Genomic DNA, 24054 nt, shown 5'->3' on the forward strand with positions numbered 1-24054 from the left:
AATGGACTTGTGGTTCCACTGGTATAAAGGAAGTCCCAGGTGATGAAGCTCTCTACCAGTGCATGTTGGTAACTTCCGTGCACCTCATAGACTTAGATTTCGGCTTAGAGCATTGGGAGATTGAGCAACTTATTCAGGGTTACAGCCAGCATGTGTAGAAGTGGGACTAGAACCCTGGCTTCCAGGCTTCAAGGTTTAGCTCTCTATTTTGTTGTTGTCATTCAGTCTTTACAATTGTGTCTGACTCTTTGTGATTCCTTTTGGGGTTTTCTTGGCAGAAATATGGAGTAGTTTTGCATTTCCTTCTCTAATTCATTCTATAGACGAAGAAACTGAGACAACCAGGGTGAAGTGATTTGCCCAGGGTTACAGAGCTAGTAGGTATCTGAGGCTGGATTTGAACTTAGGTGTTCCTGACTCTAGGCCCAGCATTCCATTCCCTGTATCACCTAGCCACCCCTGACTTTCATGTCAAATTTTTAATCAGATGTATGGAAATTGTGATCAAAGGGTTCAGTCTGACAAAGTGCACTTTCTGTTGGCTCAGAAATTATGGCTCTTTCCAGACTAATAGATCATGGGACATAAAATTTGGGGCAGCAAACATCAGTGACATGTGGTGTGTGTGTGTGTGTGTGTGTGTGTGTGTGTGTGTGTGTGCGCGCGTATGTGTGTTTGTGAACAATCCTCTTACTGATAGATTGAGAAACTATTTTCCTTATGAAATAGAAAAGTCAGTGGGCCATGTATCTTGGATTTTAAAACGATCTCTGGAAAGGAACAGACATTTCCCTCCTTTTCCTTCACTTTTACAGGCTCAATTTAGGGCCTGGGAAAGTTGTGGGATCAGTTACCTCCCAGGAAAAAGTTCTTGATTTCTTTCCAGGAGCAGGTGGCAGGGTTTAAGCAGCATTTGGGAAGGTGGCTGAGAATCTCCCCTTCCCCCCCACCCCATTCCCCATCAAGGGACTCTACTCCCTTAATCACTTCATTTTGGGTTTGTATATATGGGCAAGGGACCTTCAGGTTCTCCTTCCCACAGAGCTCTAGACCCCTTGTTTTGTCTGGCCACTAGAAGGTATGTTAGGAAGCTGGTCTGCTGGGAGTGAGCTTAGAATCTTCCACCTCTGACCCCTACCCCGAGGTAATGCTGCAAAGGATCATTGGTCATTTCATTAGAGGGTGGGTTTTCTGGGGGATGACTACAGGACAGTTTAGAAGAGGAATTCTCTCTGAGCTCCTTGCCATCCAGACTGAGGATGAGACTAAAATTGGCCATGTTTCCACTGTCCTCCTCTCTCTCCAGTCTTTGCCAACAGCCATTGCCACCTCTTCTTCCTGAAGAAAAGGCTCGAAACTCAGAGCTCTGCCAATGAGGGTGACCAGAAATACCTGAGGATTTCTAATGCAGAAATACATGATGGATGAATTCATGACTGTAGGGAACTCCCCATGCCAAGGTAGATTACAATCCACTTCTGACTTACTGAGGTTGTAGATTAGTGGGTCCAACCCCTTATTTTATACACCAGGAGATTCAGACATAGAGAGGTTAAATGAGTTACCCAGGGTCACAGAGCTAGTCAGCATCTGAAGTGGGATTTGAACTTGGGTCTTATTGATTCTAAGTATAGTGCACTATTATTGACAAAGTCATTCTCATTTCTGGTTGGGGAAACTGAGCCCCAGAAAGTCTAAGACACTTGATTGAAGCCCCTGTAACGATTGGAATGACGCCACCTGCTGGAGACTTACTGTAGAAGAGTTCTGCCCATGAAGCGAAGGTCTTTGAGGGTAAGACCAGGAGTCTTTTCTTTAGCATCAGGAAGTGACGCGGGCTGGTGGGAGGAGGAAGGAAGAGACTGGCGCTCAGTCTCGGGCTCTTTCCTTTGGACTCTGGTGGAGAGCGGAGCTAGAAATGTGCTCTCCCTTTAATAGATAGGAATCTAGGCCTTTCTCTCTCTTTACCAAAATTCTTATTCTCCTTAATAAATGCTTAAAAGCCTAACTCTTGCTAAAGCTTATAATTTATTGGCGACCACTCATTAGATATTTTAGACAGTTTAGCTAGAATTTTAGCCCTTAACACCCCATAGATAGGAAGTGGTAGAAGTGGTTCAGGCCAGTCGACATTCATTTACCTTCCATTTCTGCTCCTGAATTTCTGGACCGCACCTCTCAGTTCCCTTTTATATGTTTTCTTCCATTAGAATGTAAGGTCCACAAGGCAGTGACTATGCTGCATTTCGCTTATGTTTGGAATACCATCACTTAGTCAATCAGTAAACATTTATTAAGCACCTACTATGTGTCAGACACTGTGCTAAGTATTGGGGATAGAAACAAAGTAAAAAGACAGTCTGTGGTCTCAAGGAGCTCACATTCTAAAAGGGGATATAACATGCACAGTGCCTGACACACAGTAAGCACTAAAATATTTCCTTCCTTCCTTTCGTCCTTCCTTCCTTTCTGGGGGAGTCTACATTTCGGCATTTTGCCCAATATAGTTCAATGAATTCAGTTATGAGAAGTTCAAGATTCAAGTCAATTTCCCAGGCTTCCCAAATTCTCCCCCACCAGGTACCTTCATACTAGAAGACACATTTACATGAATGACAGCTGCATCTGCTGGATTCAGAAAGAGGGTGCTGGGGATGGAGCAAAGGCCAATTCCTCCCGAGCCCTGTGTCCCCCCAGGGGTTGGCTCACCTCTGACATGTGTCATCTTTGGATCCAAGTGGCTTTGTTTTCAATAAGATAAACACACAGCTCTGCTTGCACAGGGAAGGGGGGCTGGTAAAACATTTCTCTTGTTAATTAAATCATCCTCACGGATGATAAATGCATGGCTTACATTTGTATCTTCTAAAATATCAAAGGCTTGATTAGTAAGTCTTATGTTTTCAACTTCGGGCTATTTTTCCAGATTCTTGGAAATCACACAAAGCTAGGCCAGGGTGATCCACCATATTTATTGAGGCTGTGGGGGTAATTAAAAAAGAAAAGAAAAGAAACCTCTTTGGGCCAACACTGACTGACTTCTGTTGCAAACTACCAAAGTGGAAACATCAGAAAACAGGGGGCAAAGGGAGGGATGAGACAAAGCAGAGGAGAAAGGAGGCAGACAGCAGATCCTCCAAACCACCCTGTGGGGACCTCCTTAGAACGAGCGAGCCGTGCCCCGCTCTCACCCCTGCTCTGTGTTTCCTGAATTTCTCCTGACAGTTGGCAGCCCTGTTTGCCAAAACCACAACAAAGAGGGGCCTTGAGTTTCCCCAGAAGGCATTTTTTCTCTGGCCTGCCCGTCTCTGATCGTCTCACAAAGGTGTTATTGTTGCCGGCTCTCCCGGGCCCTGAGCACCTGAGTGAGATCAAAGGCACGTTCTGATGCCAACCTGACCACACAGTCTCTCACTGGCTGCATTAAATGAAAGCTGATGATTAATCTCCTTTGCCCCGAAGGCCCCTCTGTACAAAGCAGGGAATAGATTTCTAGCAAAACACGACCATCATAAAGTTGCATTTTATGGCCCTAATTAAAAAAAAAAAAAAGGTAAAGTTCATTGTGGGCGCCTGCGGCTGCTTTGGTATGGTGCTAAAGGCCCTGATCTTGCCTCACATCCTCTGTATTTCTGGGTACAGTATAGACATGTACAAATAAATCCCAGTGAAGAAGGGGGCCCTGCTTCTCAAGAATGCTGGGCCAAGATGGCATCATCTGAAGAGTGACAAAGGTATGGAGGTCTTTAGCAAAGATTTGGGCACCTGGAATGCACTCATTGGCTTCTGAGGCCCTGTAGATCTGGTATTTTATCTAAATATTGTAAACGAATGTAGTTCTGAGGGATTTGAGATTCTAGCCCATAGACAACCTAACTTCTTACAAAGTGCATCTCACAGTACCTTCTCTGCGAGACTTTTCCCTCCTCCTCCCTCCCCCTTATTAGCTAGACTTTCTCCCAAAATGAATTAAATTTGTGCATTCTTTGTCCTTACTGACTTGGATAATAATAGCTAAAGGTCATAGAATGTTTTAAGATTTGCAAAGCACTTTACATATGACTCTTTCAATAATGTAAAGGGGAGGAGGGAAGTGGCCAATGATCCCCACCCAGTTCCTCCATGACCACCAGAAGAAGAGACTAATTTGGCCGGTTGGTGCCTCTGTTCTGGCTAATTGGTCCGTTGGCCTATGTCAGTAATTGTTGTGAGCACGTTGTTGTAACCTGCCATTGCCCACCCCCCAAGTAGAATGCAAGCTTCTTTAGGGGAGCTAGCGCTAGTCCAGGGTCTGGCAGGTAAGTGAGCAGCCACTGAATGTCTGTTGTCTTTAATGTTGTGATAACTAGAAAAAGATCTCAGCGGCCATCTCATCCACTCCCTCTGTCATTGACAGACAAGTAAACTGAGGCCCAGGGAAATGAAAGGATTGGCCCAAGGTCACAAGGGCAGCAAACATCACAGGTAGGTTTGGGACCTAGGTCGTCCAATCCCAGCTCTATGTTCCTTGCACTGTACTTCATTGGACACCAATGAAAATATAAATCACTGTGGGCTTGAAGTATATCATGATAAAATGTATACAGAAAGAGAAACACTAACCTAAAAGGGCAACATTGCGGCTTGGGGAAGACCCTTCCTTTTAAATGTTTTAAGCTCTTCATGTGGTCTACTGCTTGGCTTCCCTTGAATGATAACAACAGCAACAGCAACAACGATATATATTTATGTAGCACCTGCCATATATAGGCCAAGCATCGTGCTAAGTATTTTCTAAGTATTATCTCAGTTGATCCTCACAACAACCCAGTAACATAGGTGCTATTATTATTTCCATTTTACAAATGAGGAAACCGAGGCAGATAGTGGTTAGATGATTTGCCCAGGGTCACACAACTAGTAAGTATCTGAGAGCAGATTTGAATTCAGGTCTTCCTGACCCAAGATCCACTGTGCCACTTAGCTGTCTGTGAACATGATTTAACTGAGAATATCATGAAAACAAAATGTTGAGAAGAAGAATTACAAGCTTCCTAATATTCTGCTTAGCAATGAACACTCTACTATGTCCTGAGTATTTTGAAGGGGAATGTCATAAGAGCATAGCTCTAGAATTGGAAGGAACCTCAGAAGAACCCTAGACTAACCCACTCATGATGAAGGAACTAATTACCAGGAAGTTGTGACTTTTCCAACATGACACAGGTAGTAAGCCCTAGCGGTGGGATTTGAACTCAAGTCTTCTGGCCTGCTTCTGTTTTAACGGGGGCATCGTCCCATTCAGCTCTATCCTGAAAAATAGTTATCTGGAAGAGTTGACAACAAAGAGTCTGCTTACTGTTATTAGTAGGGTTGGGTGTTCCCAGTTTAAAACTGTCTTTTAAAAGGAAAAAATGTCTCTGGAGACCTCCTGAAATGACCTTGACCTTGAACCTGAAATACTGAATATATAGGAAGGAAGAGGCTATGTGGATTCTGGCAAGAGAGAATGTCATTACCAGAAACATCATTAGACTGGAAGTGATAGGAATGAGATCAGGAAGAAATAGGCAGGAATTCATCTCAGGCCTAGGGGTAGGTGGGGGGGTGCAATGGAAAGAGTGCCAGGCCTGGAGTCAGGAAGACCTGAGTTCAAATCTGGTCTCAGATACTTACTAGCTGTGTGACCCTGGGAAAGTCACTTTATCTTTTTTGCCTCAGTTTCCTCATCTGTAAAATGAGCTGGAAAAGGAAATGGCAAAACTGTTCCAGGATCTTTGCCAAAAAACTCAAATGTCATCACAGAGTCAGACATGAATGAAAAATGACTGAACAACAACAAAAGGCAAAGCAGTGACCCATAGTAGATTTGTTCCTTTCCTCTTCAGCACCCAATTGAACTGAAATATAGGACTGTCCTTCTGACTGACTTTCTATACTTCTGTTCTTTCTACCCCCTTCTCCCCCCCCTCCAAGTTAAAAGTCTAAATTATCCCTTTTCTTATGTTTTATACCAGATGCTACTTTTTTTCTTTCTTCATCTGTTCCTTTGTGTCTCTTCGTATGTCTCTCTGTTTCTCTTTCCAGTTGTTTGTCTATCTTGTCTATCTGTCTCTTCCTCCCCCTGCCCTTCTCTTTCACAAGGTCTTACAAAAATTTTTCACTAGAAATAAACTTTAATCTCTGCACAAATGTTTGTGTGTCTGTGTCTTTAAAATTACTGTTAATAACCATATTCTCAATTTGCTGAAGTCATTTTTAATATATTTGCATTTTTTTGCACTGAGCTAGACATTTTCCTTAAAATGAATATACTTCCCAATTCTCATGAAATTCCATTCCACCCCCTTCTCTTTGTTAACAGATTGGTAAAAGACATCTGTTTCACTGAATGACATTTGGTCTAACACAACACTATCAGCTATGGCTAAAAGGTCCTGGGCAATGCTGGCTGGGAAGGAAATCCCCCTGGAGAAGGATTCCTAATAGACTAGTGGAGAACAGGGCAGGCTGGGCATAGTCCCATTCCACTGAGCCACTAAAACAAACAGAATGATATAGACAAGTTCATGTAAGGTACATCGACTGCCTTTATTGCCCTCTGTGAGGAAAGAGTGACCCATCCCCTTATTGCCTGGAAAAAAATGTGTTATGTATGTATGTATGTATGTATGTATGTATGTATGTATATAGGCATACAAAAGAAACAGAGCCAAAAAGGACCATGTAGAGAAATAGCTTTCTATCATACTTGCTATTCTTCCAGATATCTAAAAGACATATTATCAATATAAACAGAATGACAGCTTTTATATCACCTTCATCAAGGATTTCAGCCAGTCAATTAATCAATCAATGAAGGTTGAGTCAGAGAATGTAGGTTAGAATCCCATAGTGGTCACTTAATAGTTTACTAGTTGGGAACCTAAAACCCCTTGGAGCTACATCTACAGCTTCCTCATTTACTTAATGAAAGAAAGAGAGAGAAAGAGAGACAGAGACAGACAGACACAGACACAGACACAAACAGATATAGAGGCAAAGACACAGAAAGAGGGACAGAGACAGAGAAAGAGAGACAGAGACAGACAGACACAGACACAAACAGATATAGAGGCAAAGACACAGAAAGAGGGACAGAGAGAGACAGAGAGTTGGATTAGGTGAGCTAGAAGGTCCCTTGTGGCTTAAAATCTATGGTCCTATAGTACATGTTCATCCCACTAAGGGGAATACTGGAGAAGCTACAAGGTCCAAAAATTTTAGAGATAAAAGGGACTTTATAGATGACCTGGGTTAACCTACTTTAAAAAAAAATAGAGAGTCTATACTTTTGAATGTTGTTATAGCTAGAAAGCAGCTCAGAGGCTATCTAGTCTGCTCCCTCTCTTATTTACAGATAAATAAACTGAGTCCCAGGGAAATCCAGCTCTATGCTTTTTCCACTGTACCTCATTGGACACCAATGAAGCTATAGATTACTAGGGTCTTTAAGTACATCATGGTAAAATGTTCTCACAAAGAGAAACTGACAAACAAGGTCAACTAGAGCTAGGAGAGAAGTGAAGCTCAATTTCCTCTATGGACTGTTCCATCTCCTCATCAGCAACCTTACCTCCTGCACCCACTTCTCTTTCCCTCCCCTTTCTTCTTTCTAACTCCTTTTAATATTTTGTCTTTCCCTGGAATGTCTCTCTCTCTCTCTCTCTCTCTCTCTCTCTCTCTCTCTCTCTCTCTCTCTCTCTCTCTCTCTCTCTCTCCCTCTCCTCTCTCTCTCTCTCTCTCTCTCTCTCTCTCTCTCTCCCTTTCTCTCTCTCTCTCCCTTTCTCTCTCTCTCTCTCTCTCTCTCTCTCTCTCTCTCTCTCTCTCTCTCTCTCTCTCTCTCTCTCTCTCTCTCTCTCTCTCTCTCTCTCTCTCTCTCTCTCTCTCTCTCCCTCCCTCCCTCCCTCCCTCCCTCCCTCGCCTTCTCTCCTCCCCTTCCTCTCTCTCCCCTTGAATTGAATTAGTAATAAGTCTTTCTGTACACAGCTAGTATGGTTTTCAAATAAGAGGCAAATAGTATATTACCAGGCTGAAAAGCCTTTTGGGCTATGAAGTTATCTATTATCCTTCCCTTCTTCAAACAAAACAATTGTAGTTTTTTCAACCAGTCCTCATATGCAATAATCAAATAGACACACACCTTATGTTCTGCTAGAATAGCCTTTAGAAACCCAGAGCCAGTTCCATGAGAAGATGAGATGGGGGTAGCTAGGTGGCACAGTGGATAAAGCACCGGTCCTGGATTCAGGAGGAACTGAATGCAAATCTGGCCTCAGACACTTGACACTTACTAGCTGTGTGACCCTGGGCAAGTCACTTAACCCTCGTTGCCCTGCCCACCCCCCCACCAAAAAAAAAAGATGAGAGTAGGGGCTTCAGTGGAGACCCAACAATAGCTCACAATTATATAATATTTCAGGTTAGGAAATGCCCAAGGACCTTGGGAAGACTATGGAGAGAACATGGAACCCACAGTACCCAATACACCCATCTCTTCCATTAGAATGGGAGCTCCTGAGGCAGGGACTGTTGTCTTTCTTGGCACCCCAAGTGTTTAGCACAGTGACTGGCACATAGAAACCAGTTAACAAATGTTTGTCAATTGATTATGCGATTCCTTTCCATTCAAAACATATCTATCCTCACTGTCCTTTTATTTTCCCTGAAAACTGGAATCTTTTCTTTGAGTATTCAAAGACCTATCATTTTGCCAATGTGGAACCTCCCTTTACCAACAAAGGTTATAATCCTTCCAGGAATTAGCAGACAATTATCAAGATTCATTGTAGTTTAACAATTTTATCTTTCAGTGCCTAAGTGGGTGACAGAAAATCTAGTCATTTAACAACAGACAGAAAACAATCAAGGAGTCCAGGCCCATACCCAGTAGTCTTTCAGGTTGGTACGAACTCCCTAGGCTCATACCCCTTTAAGAGTCCAGAGTCACCAACATATTTTAATAAAGCATCAGAGGAAACTGTTGAAATCTGGTTTTATCCAGCTTTACTTTGGATTACATGTCTACTTGTCATTAATCTGGGAAGTCTGAATTCCTACATCTTTTTAGCATCACTCATGCTGGATTTCTGAGTGGTTGAACAATTCAATTAGATGGGTGGATGTTCTATCATCTTCACCACCACTAGCAAATAGCTATATATTATGCCTTAAGGTTTGCAAAACATATTACAAACGTTCTCATTTTATCCTCAAAACAACCTTAAGAAGTAGGTATTGTTATTTTCTTTATTTTACCAATGAGACAACTGAGCAAACAGCAGTTAAGTGACTTTCTCAGAGTTACACAGCTAGTAAGTATCAGAGGCTAGATATGAACTCAGGTCTTCTTGACTCTAAGTCCAGTACTCTTCCTATTGGGCCACTGTCTTTAAGGCCAGGGTGAAACGTATCTCAAATTACTCTGGGAAAATTCTTATACAGCTGACTTCCACCCATGGAAGGTAGGGCATTACTTTGAGATATATGCAAGTTCTTAAAGAGCTGGGAATGATTACTCATGGTTATTTAAGGACCTGCACACATTCATCTTTTTTATTCTATCAGGGACCATATTAGTTAAGTAATAAAAGTTTTATTATCACCTCTTCTACAAGAGGGAAACTGAGGCTTATACAAATAGAGTTGGCAGGGCCCTCAGGGGCCATCTTGTCCAATGCTCTCACTAACGTTAAGAAGGTTCCATAACTTGCCTGAGGTCCTATGGAAATTTATGGACAGTGGGATTCAAATCCATATCCTCTGACTACAGAGTTACTGGTCTTTCCATTGTACCACAATGCCTCCCCTTGGTCACACCATCACTTACTCAGGGTTATGAAGCTAGTAAGTAGCAAAGTAGAGACTTTGGTTGGAGTGAATGGAATTTCTGCCATTTTACTAATGAAGTCTGAAGAATCATATCATTCCAGTGATGGAAGGGATATCAGAGATCAATCCATACCCAACAAATAAAAAATCTTCTCAATAGAAAAGTTGGCAAGTCTTAGCTTGAAGACCCCTGAGGACAAAGAAGACACTAAGGGCCAAAGTAGCACACTTCATTTTTTGATAGTAAATGGTTAGGAAGTCATTCCCCTCCCTTCCCTCCTTTCCCAATGCAAAGCTTGAATTGACCTCTTGGCAACTTCCACCAGATGCTTCTTGTTTTGTATTTTGGGGCTAAGCAAAAAAAAAAAAGTCTAGTTCCCTTTCCACTTGACAACTCCTCAATTGAAGACATCTGTCATGCTGTCCACCCACTTACCCACAGTCTTCTCTTCCCCAAATGAAATGACCCCAGTTCTTTCAACTGATCCTCACAGGATTTGACATAACATTTTTTTACCCCACTGTTTCTCTAATCCTTTTAGATAAATAAGAGAATTGGAGATTGTTCTAGAAATCTTCCAAAGCCCTAAGAAACTACAATTTCTATTTGAAAGGATATAGCCTTTTAATCCTCTGTTCCCTGGGCTGGGACACTGTGTAACTGACTTGAATGATCAATGTTGAAAAGTCTCCTATTTCGTAAGGTTATGGAGGATGTCTTAGCATGGCTCATTGTCTTCAGGGTTAGTGATCCTTAAACCAGAGAGTCAAGGACCTCTGGTGTGTAACATGTGTGTATCTTTGTGTGTGTCATGGACCCCTTTAGCAGTCTGGTGAAGTCCATAGACCTCCTCCTCAGAATAATACTAGGTAGCACAGTGATTAGAATGTTGGTCTTGGAATCAGGAAGACCTGAATTCAAGTTCAGCCATGGGCACTGATTAGCAGTGTATCCCTGGTCTAGTCACTTAGTCTCTTTCTCCCCATCTGTAAAATGGGACTAATAATAGCATCTACCTTCCAGGGTTGTTTTACAATTACATTCATATACTTCCTGGATTTGACTTAGCAAGTATTTTATGCTACCTATGGTTATGTTAAGTGGGCTATCTCTTTTTGTGGGGCAATGAGGGTTAAGTGACTTTCCTAGGGTCATACAGCTAGTGTAAAGTGTATGAGGTTGGATTTGAACTTAGATCCTCCTGAATCCAGGGCCAGTGCTTTATCCACTGTGCCACCTAGCTGCCTCCAGGGTTGTTTTAAGGATCAAATAAAATAATATGTGTAAAACCCTTTTTCAAACTTTATAATATATAAATATAAATGTTTGCTATTATTATAATTAAATAATTAAGGGAAATGCTAAATTTCAATTAGAGGTTAGTTAGCCAATCTTTAAAACCCAGGTTAAGAACTCCTGCCCCAGACTGTATCTCACTTCATTTCTATGCCCATGCCTTCCCTATTATACATTCTTCTCTTTTCTCCTCCCTCTTCTTCTCAGCTTTGCCTCCCCTCTCCCCCCAACCCTTACCCCTTTGTCCTCATCTGGGGAAAATACAGGGAGTCGTTAGTCTCAATTTAACAGAGTAATGACTTTTAAATAAAAATACAGTAGAAATGGGTACTTATCAAAATGGAATGCTTTCAGACCCATGCATTTAAAGAAGATATAAATTTTAGGGCAGGCACTAAATTTTAACTGCAATCTGGGAGAAAGCCTTTTCAGTAATTCATAGAGAAAAATTAACAAAGCGAAAATTGCTTATCAGTGTTCTTTTGAAGTCCTGATATAGAACATAATTCTACAGATCATTAGGCCCCACTCTGAGGATGAGAGATTTATATTGATTGAGGGAAGACAGAGAGTGAGGCTCCCAGCCAAGGCAAACAGGCCCTCTGCTGAAGGAGCTGTCCACTACCACATTAGAGTCTCTGAGGTCAAGGGCAGCATGGAAGGGCCCGGCACCTGCAGATCCAATTCCATTCCTGGCCACCATGATCTCATTGCAGACATTGGCCTTCCTTCTCCTCCAGAGAGCTGACTTTTCAATCCAGAACTGAGTCCTTGTGGAAGGACCTGACCAGCCTGAATAAGGGCATTGTGGACAAAGGGGAAGAGGGAGCCCTCTGGTCTCAAATCAAAGGTTGGAGGAGGGAGAGAAGAGAAAGACAACATGAGGGACCAAAGACCATGTCCACTGTGTGTGTGTGTGTGTGTGTGTGTGTGTGTGTGTGAAAGAGAGACAGAGACAGAGACAGAAAGAGACAGAGAGAGAAAACACAGCTGTTAGTTCTTGGGTTTTCACTTACTCCCATGTGACAAGAAGATGTTCCACAGATCACAGCCAGACGAGAAGTAAGTGGCTGATTTTCACAGGGTAGGTTATACCCTTTCACATCTGCTCCAATCACTCCTGTGAGAAAACAAAACAAAATCCCTTCAACATATATATGTGTATATATGCATATGTGTGTATATGTACACATACAGATACATATATATGCACATATTTTAAAAGCAGCAATACACAGACACCGCACACATATACGTCAAATTCTCTTTTTAGAGAAGAAAAATATTGAGAAAGACTTCCAATGTGAAGGCCAGACTGGGGGAAGAAAAGCATACTGCAGGTAATAGAGAAATTGATATTTTAGGGCTACATTGCTGAGAATTGCCTCTTATATAGGCAGAGCAAATCAATCAATCAAAAAGAATTTTTAAAATATTTTCTACGTGCTAAAGGCTAGGAATAAAAAGATAAAAAATGAAATGTTCCCTGCTATCAAAGAGGCTCCATTACACCAGGGAAAACTCAATGTACACACTGAAGTGGCACAGTACATAGAGTACTGGACCTGGAATCAGAATTAACTGACTTCAAATCCTACCTCAGATACTTACTAGCTGTGCGACCTTAAGGAAGGAAAGAAAGAAGGAAGGAGGGGGCAGCTAGGTGGCGCAGTGGATTGCAGTGTACTGGCCCTGGAGTCAGAAGGACCTGAGTTCAAATCCAACCTCAGACACTTACTATCTGTGTGACCCTGGGAAAGTAGTCACTTAACCCCAAAAAGAAGAAGAAGAAGAAGAAGAAGAAGAAGAAGAAGAAGAAGAAGAAGAAGAAGAAGAAGAAGAAGAAGAAGAAGAAGGAGAAGGAGAAGGAGAAGAAGGAGAAGAAGGAGAAGGAGGAGAAGGAGAAGGAGAAGGAGGAGGAGGAGGAGGAGGAGAAGGAGGAGGAGGAGGAGGAGGAGGAGGAGGAGGAGGAGGAGGAGGAGGAAGGAGAAGGAGGAGGAGGAGGAGGAGGAGGAGGAGAAGGAGAAGGAGAAGGAGAAGGAGAAGAAGGAGAAGGAGAAGGAGAAGAAGGAGAAGGAGAAGGAGAAGGAGAAGGAGAAGGAGGAAGGAGGAGGAGGAGGAGGAAGGAGAGGAGAAGGAGAAGGAGAAGGAGAAGGAGAAGGAGAAGGAGAAGGAGAAGGAGAAGGAGAAGGAGAAGGAGAAGGAGAAGGAGAAGGAGAAGGAGAAGGAGAAGGAGAAGGAGAAGGAGAAGGAGAAGGAGAAGGAGAAGGAGGAGAAGGAGAAGGAGAAGAAGAAGAAGGAGGAGGAGGAAGGAAGCATTTATGTAGGTCTTTATTTGTGTCAGGCACACATTTCATTTGATCCTCACAACAATCCTGGTTTTTAGGTGCTGTTATATTTTGTAGAAGAATTTGTAGAAGAAGAAACTGAGGCAGAGTTTACATGTCCTACGCTGGGTCACATAGCTAGTAAGTACCCAAAGCTAAATTTGAATCCAGGTCTTTCTGACTCCAGGCCCAACACTCATTGGATTTAGTGTTAGAACATGTTAGTTCAAATTCAGCCTCTTACCCTTAATATTTTGTTGAAGGGAAAGGAGTGGTCACTTTATTCTCTGAGCATCAGTTTTGTCCTCTTTTAAATGAGGTGGTCTCTTTGTGTTCTAAAACTGTGGTTGTAATGAAAGCATATGGAACAAGGCCACTTTAAACTTGAGGGCTCATCTTTATTGTAAGGGGTCAATAATGGAATTATTCACATAGCAGAGGCAATGACCTTGACCCTGGGACTTGGCTTTCTGCTTCCCTCCACCCACTTCTCTACTTGGAAGAATGGATTTATGAGCTGAAAAATTGAGAATTTTCAACTGTCTTGGTAATTTAGTATTTATTTAGCAAATAACCATTCTTTGGTTTATAAGTTGGCCTTCAGAGTGAAAATGGGAATATAAAGTCTCCAAAGGCCACACCTTGCACTCAGAAGTAGAGTCCAAAGAAAGGATTAATACTGGTCACTAACTGGTCCAACGATTCTGGAGAGCAATTTGGATCCATGCCTGAAGGGCTATGGGACTGTGCATACCCTTTGACCCGGTAATACCACTACTAGGTCTGTATCCCAAAGAGATCATTAAAAAGGGAAAAGGATGCACATGTACAAACAATATTTATAGCGTATCTCTTTGTTGTGGCAAAGAATTGGAAATCAAGGGAATGCCCATCAATTGGGGAATGGCTGAACAAGTTGTGGTATATGAATGTAATAGAATGCTATTGTGCTATAAGAAATGATGAGCAGGCAGATTTCAGAAAAACCTGAAAAGACTTGCATGAACCGATGCTGTTTGAAATGAACAGAACCAGGAGAACATTGTACACAGTATCAACAACATTGTGTGATGACAACTGTGATAGACTTAACTCTTCTCAGCAATACAATTACCCAAGACACAATTCTAAAGAACTCATAATGGAAAAAAGATCTCCACATCCAGAAAAAAGAACTGTGGATTCTGAATGCAAATTGAACTATACTGTTTCTACTTTTTGTTTTGTTTTTTTTTTTGAGGTTTTTCCCTTTTGTTTTGATTCTTCTTTCACAACATGATTAATATAGAAATATGTTTAATGTAATTGTACATATATAACCAATATCAGATTGCTTTCTATCTTGGGGAGGAGGGAGGGAAAGGAGGGAGGGAAAGGAGGGAGGGAAAAAAGTTTGAAAGCAAAAATCTTATGAAAACAAATGTTGAAAACTATTTTTTCAGGTAACTGGAAAATAATAAAATACTTGTATGATTTAAAAACTAAAATCAAAACAAAAAAGATGGATCACTAGCTAGAATGTCTTCTTGCGCAGGAGATAGTAAGCCTCAGTAGCAGCTAAAATCTTAAAGGAACAAGAATGAGGAGGCATTCTATCTAAGAGATGGGAAAAAAGAAAGAATAACCACAACATTTTGAGATAAGGTTGTCTTGCAGCATGTTTTTCCTTAAGGAAGAGAGGGTAGCTGAGGATTTCAGCTGTGTTGTAAGTGCTGGATGGTAGAGATTATAGACAAACACCATCCTGCAGAAAGTGCATCTAAGTAGACAAGCAAAGCAGTGAAGACTGTCTAGCTGAGGCTATGATAACCCAGAGGGAAGGCAGGTTTAGAGGAGAGCCATGGGCCCAGGAGAAGCACTCAACATTAGTGGTCATGAAGCACCTAAGGCATTCAGGATTTGCTCTGTTTGTGAGCCTGTCACCCAGTATTCACACAGTATGTGGCCTTTCCTAATATGTTTCTTAACACTGAAGCTCTGTGTTTGTGGGAAATCACCTTTCTATGTTTATGGGTGAAATAATTGCTCCTGTTTTGATGATGATGGAGATAACAATGAGGCCACTTCAAGAAATGCCTTTATTTTAAAGTCATGGTGCCTTTTGTCTGACAGGGAAATATATTGGTGGAGGCTCACTAGCTACCATTTTAGGGCACATTGACTCACAGAATACCTTGAACTTAGTTGTCCACTGGGGCAACTGATTTCTAAGATAGAGTTGTCTGAAAGTATTAAACTATGATCCTACATCTGAGAAGGAAGATCCTTCTCAACCAGGGATCTGGCAAGGTTTTCTAGGTTGGGTGTCTTGTAGTATATCACAAAATTCCATGTGAAGTTCTTTTCAACCAGAGACATAAGAGAAGGATTGGCTAATAAAATATTCCATTCGGTTATAAAAATCACCATGAACCATACATAGAGATTCAATTTTTAAAGAATTAGAATAAAACAAAATTGATTTAACCCCAAGAACAGACAGATCTATTTTAACCAAACTATGGTGAATCACAAGGCAGCTAGTTAGAGTGCTAGATCTGGAATGTAGAAGATGAGTTCAAGTCCTGCCTCAGACACTTACTAGGTGCCTGGCCCTGGGCAAGTCACTTAATCTCTGCCTGTTGGTTTTGAGCATTTTCTCTAGCTGTCCCCTATAGCTGGAATGTTCTCCCTCTTCATCCTTGTCTCCTCGCTTCCTGTAAATCCCAACTAAAATCACACTTTCTACAGGAAACCTTTCCCTCTGTTAATTATTTCTTGCGGTTTTTTTTTTTGGTTTTGGTTTTTGGGTTTTTTGGGGTTTTTTTTTGGTGAGGCAATTGGGGTTAAGTGACTTGCCCAGGATCACACAGCTAGTGTCAAGTGTCTGAGGCCAAATTTGAACTCAGGTCCTCCTGACTCCAGGGCCCATGCTCTATCCACTGCGCCACCTAGCTGCCCCTGATAATTATTTCTTATTTATCTTTCGCATAGCTTGTTAGTTTATATGTGTTTACTTCTTGCCCCATTAGATGGTAAGCTCCTTGAGGGCAGAGACTTTGCCTCTCTTTGTATCTCTGGTATGTAGTACTATGCATGCCACATATGAGGATTTTAAATGCTCACTGACTGACTATCTGACTCAGTTTTCTCAGCTGGAAAATGGAGATAACAATAGCACCTACCTCCCAGGGTTGTTGTGAAGATCAAAAGAGATATTTTTAGCACAGTTCCTGGCAAATAGTAGGCACTTAATAAATGCTGGCTTCCTTTCTTCTTTTAATATTTTTCTAAATCCTCAAATTATTATTTAGAAATTTCAAAATTCTTTATAAATATTAGTAATAGTACTTATTATTTTGAATGTTAATTTGTAAATGTTCAAAAAGTACTGATTAATAGAGTCTTTTTTGGGGTGGAGGGCAATGAGGGTTAAATGACTTGCCCAGGGTCACACAGCTAGTAAGTGTCAAGTGTCTGAGGCTGGATTTGAACTCAGGTCTTCCTGAATCCAGGGTCGGTGCTGCCTTAATAGAGTCTTAAGTAAAATAAGATTGTACAACAGAGTTCAAGATGAATGGGAAAGAATTAGCATTTTTCTGTATTCCATTTTTATAGATCCAAATAACCCATCCATGAGGATTTATTCAGTACCTCTTACGTGCCAGATATTGTGCCAAGAATTGAAGATACAGTTGGAATGACAGGTTTAGTATATCACCCAATATGACAGCAGCCATGTGGAAGACACTAGACAGAGACTTGATTCTGGGATACTGGAGAACTGGAGCACCATCGCACATCTTACTTCCTACTATGGGGTTGGGAGCAGCCTTTTTTTGTTGTTTTTTTAGCTGAATGATTCTCTGTCTTTTTACTGCCTGATGAGCATCCTTTGGGTTTCTCTATATTGGCATCTGAGAGTGAAGCATTCTTTCATTCATAATTGTTTCTACCATTTGGTATGAAGAAACGGAGGGTCTGAGAGCTGCCCCAACCTTTCCTCTATGCACATGGCATGTGCCATTTTCCTTTGCCCTTTTCCATTTTAGGTGCAAGGGGTAGAGCTTACCATCTGGCCCAGAAGCATAGGGTCTCAAAAGATGGGATTCTGGGAATTCAAGTCAGATTTAGCAGCCCTCCCAGCAGAAACAATCTGAGGACTATGGGTTTGAGAAGAAAGACTAGAAGAAGCCAGCACTGCTGGCCCTGGTCTTGAACTAATGGGACTAATGCTAAGTAGTAACTGAACTAAACTGTGAGCCTAATCCCCTTCCCTCCCTAGAGATGAGAGCTGGATTATGTCCCCAAGGTCTTGGGGAAGATATTTGAATGTTTCTTCTTGCTATAGCTTTGAAGTTAATATTTCTTTAAAAAGCTAATCCAAAGTTAAGTGGTTTAATAGAGCTAGAGATGTCAGTCACAGGGTACCTTAAATGGGGGAGAACACAACTGAGCCTCCTTTGGGTGGGGTAGGACTCAAGTCAATGGCAGAGATGTGAGATTTCCCAAACCTTTTAGCATACTAGAGAACCCTGAGGAGGGGGTAAAATGTAACAGTCCTTCTCCTCAGACAGCAGGGTGGAGGGTCACAGTGTTTTACAACAATAAAAAAAAACAATGCCTGCTCTCAGAAATATAAAACAAATGGTATATTGGGGCAAAGATGTTAGCAGCTTGGGAGAACAGGAGAGCTTTTCTGTAGAAAGATGCTCCTGAACTGAGCCTTGGAGGAAACTCAGGATTCCAAGAGGCAGAGAGAGGGGGGGAGGGATGGAAAGCAGCAAAGGAATAGGCACCAGGATGGGAGATGAAGTAGCAAAGGAAAGGAACCAGGGGAAGTGAAGTTTGGCTGGACGTTAGAGAATTTCTGAAGGGGAATATAATCAAATATGACTAAGAGCAGTAGATTTGAGCCAGTTTATTGAGTAGGGGAGTGACAGTCAGAGTTGCCCTTTGGGAAAAATGATTTCACTAGGTGGGGGTAGCAGAAATTGGAGTGAGGGGGAACTTGAGACAGAGAGAAAAATTAGGAGACTCTTACAATAATAAAATCCTGTGGGGATCAGTCCCAGATCTCTAGTGGTTACTGTGTTTGGGGAGAAAAGGGAATGAATGGCTTTGAGAGAAGCTGTGGAGGTAGAGTGTTATTCTTGCTTGGGAAGAAAACCAGAGTCCTAGTCCCCTGGCTTCCAAATATGGGAAACAATCATAGAATTCACCCCCAGAGCTTTAAACGACCATCATCCCTGGGCTTTGGCTCAGGAGTGTTCATGAATATGAAATGCATTGGATACTTGAGAGAGTCAGGTTTGGCTTGGGAAAGGGAGGCTTTAAACAGGGTTAAAATTCCTTTTTCTTCAGAGGGCTTTTGGATGCCACAAGAAGCACCCCCTACTGCCCACATTCCTCTGCTCCAATAGAAGAGCTCCAAGTGCCAAGAGATTTGGGCCTCAGACACAAATCCAGCTCTTTCTCCCTAAATCCCTGTTGCTCATCAGAATGCCCCATCCCTTAAATCGCTGCCAAGTGGACTAGCACTGATGGCATGAGAAGGACTGTTTTGTTCAGAACTGTCTGTGGATAGTTATGAGAGTGGCTTAGACCTCAATGCTGATGACACTGAGGTCATGGACTGGACTGCATCTCTCTGTCGGCTCCAGGCAGCCCCCAATCCTCCCCTCCCCCATCCCCACTGGCTCATTGTGGTAGAGTGGTTCCCAAAAGTTATATCAGCACAAATGCTGACAAAGAACATGCAGATCAGAAAACTCTCAGCTAGGTCTGCTGGTGGACTCGGTGTTTGTCTATTTATCTCGAGAGAGGTGATTAGAATGGGAAGGAATCATGAATCCATTCTCTATCCATCAACAGGGATTGAATAAGCACCTACCATGTGCCAGGCACTGTGCCAGGTATTGAGGATACCAAGACAGAAAGAAAGTATGTGAGGATTGATTGAAGGAGTGATTTAGAAGGAGGCTCAGAGGAAGGAGATCTTAGTCGCTCTGTTTGGCCCCAGAGGGACTACGAACAATGGGTAGAAACTGTGAAGAGACAAAAATAGAACCTGTGAAGAAACCAATAAGAGGAAAATACCAAGTGGACAATGGGAGCTCTCCCAAAGTCAAGGGGTGACTCTGGAGGCTCCCCCTTCAGACAAAGGCTGGATGTTCCCAGGCCAGATCTACATTAGTGGGGATTCTTTTGGAGCTATGGGTAAGATTACATAGCCACTGAAGTGCATTCCCCTCTTAACTTCAGTGACTCTGTGACCAGACCATTGATGTACAGAGAACGTCATTGCCAAATTGACTTCAGGTTTGATGGATTCTGGGGAAGAAGGAACACAACAACGCTCGAAGACCTTCGCTTAAGTTATATGTTAGGGACTTCCCTGATCAGTCTGGTGAAGTATTCATAAACATGAGCAGATCTTCCAAAGTCATCTGGAGGTGGGAACAACAAGTCAGAGATAATAATGATAATAATTTGTTGTTGAGTCTAACCCCATTTGGGATTTTCTTAGCAAAGATACTGGAGTGGTTTGCCATTTCCTTGTCCAGTTTATTTTACATATGAGGAAACAGAAGAAAACAGGGTTAAGTGACTTGTCCAGGGTCACACAGATAGTAAATGTCTAAGGCTAGTTTAGAACTCAGGAAGATGTCTTCCTGGCTCCAGGCACTATGTTGCCACCTAGCTGCCTTAATGATTATAGGTAGTGTTATATAGGAGAGTGGTACATACGTGCGTTATCTCATTTGATCCTCACGACAACGCTGTGAGGTAGGTGCTGCTATCCCTATTCTTCAGATGAAGAAAGTGAGGCTTAGAGAGGTTAAATAACTTGTCTAGCTCATAAGTATCGGCAGAGAAATTTGAACTCAGTGTTTAAGTCCAATGTTCTTAACCGCCTGTGTCATGGACCTGCCTCAGGTAGCGCTGGTCCCTTTGATCCCAGAGCTTGGAGGCACTGCTGGGACACAAGTTACATATACAGGGGCTGGGATATATATCAATAGAGAGTATACCCATAACAATAAAATCAGTAATCCTTAAGGGAGCAGATACCATTTGATGGAGTAGACACTAAATTTGGAGTCAAGGAGTTTGGGGAAAATTCTAGCTTTATCAATCACACATACACATTATGCACAGTACTGGCTTAATAAATATATGCCTATATACATATACATACACACGCATGCAACTACACATACACAAACATATGCATATTTTAACACATAAATGGATATTGTATTCAGGCAGTATTTTAGAGGGAGCAGATTGCCCAGAGGTATATTTTCACGAGATTTTCTGTTTTTTAATGAGAGTGAAAAGTTTTATGTTCTCTGTTTTTTTTTTTTAATTTCAGAGGGGATATGTTGAACATTTTTCACTTTTCCTTCTCTCAAAAGAAAAAAAAATACTAAGTAAAGTTAGCTGTAAGTTGGTTTTCATTTGTGTGAAGATTTTAATTAAATATTTTAAAAACAGGATGTAAAAATCCCTTAATAAAAATAAAGGTTCCCCACTCTAGCCTTAGAACAAAAGACATTATTCATTATAGTTCAGAAGTCACTGAACTCTCCTACAACACAGTTTCCATATGTCTAAAAGAAAGACAATATGGGGGGGGTCTTAATAGTAAGAAAGGAGATGAACATGGAAAGGATTGTCACGTGGTTAGAATTCCTTCGTAAAAAATCAAGTTACTTCATCTCTCTAGGCCTCAGGTTCCTCATGTGTAAAATGGTGCAGTTGTATCAGAGGGTCTCAGTGGTCCCCTTCTGGTCTGAGAGCTATGATTCAGTCCTGCTATGAAATGTTCCCTTCTTTGTGACACTGTTCATACAGAGATCTATGTGGAAAACCAAGCAGAATGAGGGTAAGGGGAGCTTTGTTATGTTGAATGAATGAATGAATGAATGAATGAATGAATGAATGAAAGAATGAATGAATGAATGAATGCAAAAAAATCATTTATTACATACTTACTCTGTGCAAAGCACTGTGTCAAGCCTTGGAGACAGAGACAGCAAAATAACAGTACTTGTTCTCAAGGAGCTCACATTTTAATGGGTAAGCAACAAAAACACCCCCCCCCATTGCTTCCTGGGACCTTTTGGGTGGGTACAATGCAGTTGAACAAATTATGATCTAGTCCAACCCTCATGTTATAGAAGGGGAAACTGAGACCAAGAGGAGTAAAGTAATTTGGCCAAGGCCTCACAAGTAGTTAATGGTGGAATTGAGAAGAGACCTAAGGACTTGTGAATGCAATAGCTCTTCCTTTAGGAGATGGCTTTTAAGAACTGAGTGAACTTGGATAAGTCATGTTGCTTCTCAGATTCAGAATTAGAGTCAGTCACTCTAGTCTTCAGGTCTCCTCAATTAACAAATGGACTTCCCAATACCTATAAAATCTAACCTGCTGAGGTTGTTGGGAGGAAAATATTTTGTAAATTCTAAAGCTTTATAAAAATGTCAGTGGTTAGCAGATTACAACAATCTATTCTTGAGAATGAATGCAGGGGTATTCTAGTAAATGCTTAACAACCTTCTCTTGGGAAAAAAAGTAGCAGGACAGACATTTAAGTTTAATTTATATTGTTGCTATTTTTCCACTAATTTGGTGCATCTAGACAAAACAAAAAGTCAATTCCTGATCTGTAACAAATTTTGAGGTATAAATGCTCACACCTGGGAAAGGGAAAGCACTAAGCATTTGTGTATCATCTATGTGTTTGGCACTATGCTAATGTTATCTTATTTGATCCCCACAACAACCCTGAAAATTAAGCGTTGATGTATCCCCTTTTTGTGGTTGAAGAAACTGAGGCAAAATCAGGATTAAATCACTTGTTCAGGGTGACACAGCTAATAAGCATTTGAGACCTGGTTTGAACTCAGGTCTTCTTGACTCAAGTCTCACAGCTCTATCCATTGAGCCACAGAGCTGAAACTTTAACAATCATTTCTCAAGGAGCTATCTGGGTCCAGGACATCCCTGGCTGCACTGCACATGGTTGTATTTGGGGATTTCCTTCCATATAATCAGTACAGAATTATAGAGTCCCAGTTTTGGAATGATCATGAAGGGTCCTATCATCCAACCCAGACCTGAATATTCCTCTCCTTGCTTGCTTTCAGTCTTTCTCTTTTTCAATTCATCTTCCACATGGCTGGCCAACTGATAATCCTAAAATATAGACCTCAACGTGTCACCTCCTCTCACCCTAACCCAGTTAAAAGATCTGTGCTCCCTCCTGTACCTGTTGACTTTGGGTGGCATTGACCCAACCCATACCTTTCTGACCTTTACAGTCTTAGTAAGCACTACTCCCTTTTCACACAATCTGTGCTGCAGTCCAACTGACCTATTGGCTCATCTGCTCTCCCAGTATGCTATTTCTTACTGCCAGACCTTTGCACAGGTAGTTTCTCTGCTGTCCATCCCCGGCACACCTTCCTTCCTCCCCTCTGCATTCACAGCTCTGGTGTTACCTTTTATATGTTTGCTGATCCTCCCCCCCCACACACACACACACTTAATACTCTCTTCCTCTTAACCTACTTCCTTTCTTGTCCTACTCTATATCCACTTTGCATTTACTTATCTATTTATACATTGCATCTCCTGCTAGAATGTAAGCTCCTTTTCAGGTAACTGGAAAATAATAAAATACTTGTATGATTTAAAAACAAAACAAATCAAAACAAAAAAGATGGATCACTAGCTAGAATGTCGTGAGCAGGAGATAATAAGCCTCAGGAGCAGCTAAAATTATTTTTCCTCCTTTTTGTAAATGCTGAAGGCAGGGTGCTAGGCTTGTGTGAACCATCATGCTTGTAAACAAAAATCCTCATGACTCAAACCTGTGTAAATTATTTTTTCCCCTTGGTAGCCTCAGGGTTAGTACAGTGCCTTGCACATAGTAGGTGGTCAATAGATGCTTATTGAATTGAACTTCATTCTATTGAACAGAAGTCTCATTTACAACAGTCACAATACGTCATCATCTATTTGATGACCTCCAAAGAGAAGAGACTTTTTACCTCCCAGGGTAGTCTGTCTGTCTACTTTGAATGGCTCCAACGTTAGGAAGTTTTTCTTTACACTGAACTCCAATCTAGTTCCTTGAAACCCCTCCCCTCTCCCTGATGCACATACATGTGTGTGTATATGCATGTGTGCATGTGTGCGCACACACACACACACACACTGTTCCAAATTTTTCCCTCTGGATCTCAGAAAATCAGACTGAATCCCATCAAATATTTGGAGACAGCAATTATGTCCCCCTTCCAAGATCAATATACTATAATCTCCTTAAAGGCAGGGACTGTTTAATTTGATTCTGTATTCCCAGCATGTAATACCCATAGTGCTTTGCACACAGTAGGTGATTAATAATGCTTATTGGACTGACACGAATCAATGTCTTCCTTTCTCCTACCTCTGTACCCTCAGTTATTTTAGGGAGTTTCTATAGGAAGATTTTGAGTCTCCTCACCAGCCTGACCTGGTGAGTAAAGCACTAGATTTGGAGTCAGGAAGACTTGGGTTCAAATAACTCTTTATACATTTATTAGCTA

At 41.6% G+C, this 24054-nt stretch overlaps 1 protein-coding gene across 8 annotated transcripts in view; it reads right to left on the reverse strand.

Annotated features, from left to right (window-relative positions):
- The window catches only part of FGGY (FGGY carbohydrate kinase domain containing), a 559614-nt gene that overhangs the window by 179295 nt on the left and 356265 nt on the right, over positions 1 to 24054 (reverse strand). For all 8 annotated transcript variants that reach the window (XM_044002606.1, XM_044002608.1, XM_044002603.1 and 5 more), the window contains one exon: positions 12163 to 12266. In XM_044002606.1, the coding sequence (XP_043858541.1) occupies positions 12163 to 12266 (104 nt within the window). The remainder of the gene's footprint in view (positions 1 to 12162; positions 12267 to 24054) is intronic.

This window comes from Dromiciops gliroides, chromosome 4 (genome assembly GCF_019393635.1).
Source record: "Dromiciops gliroides isolate mDroGli1 chromosome 4, mDroGli1.pri, whole genome shotgun sequence".
NCBI lineage: Eukaryota > Metazoa > Chordata > Mammalia > Microbiotheria > Microbiotheriidae > Dromiciops > Dromiciops gliroides.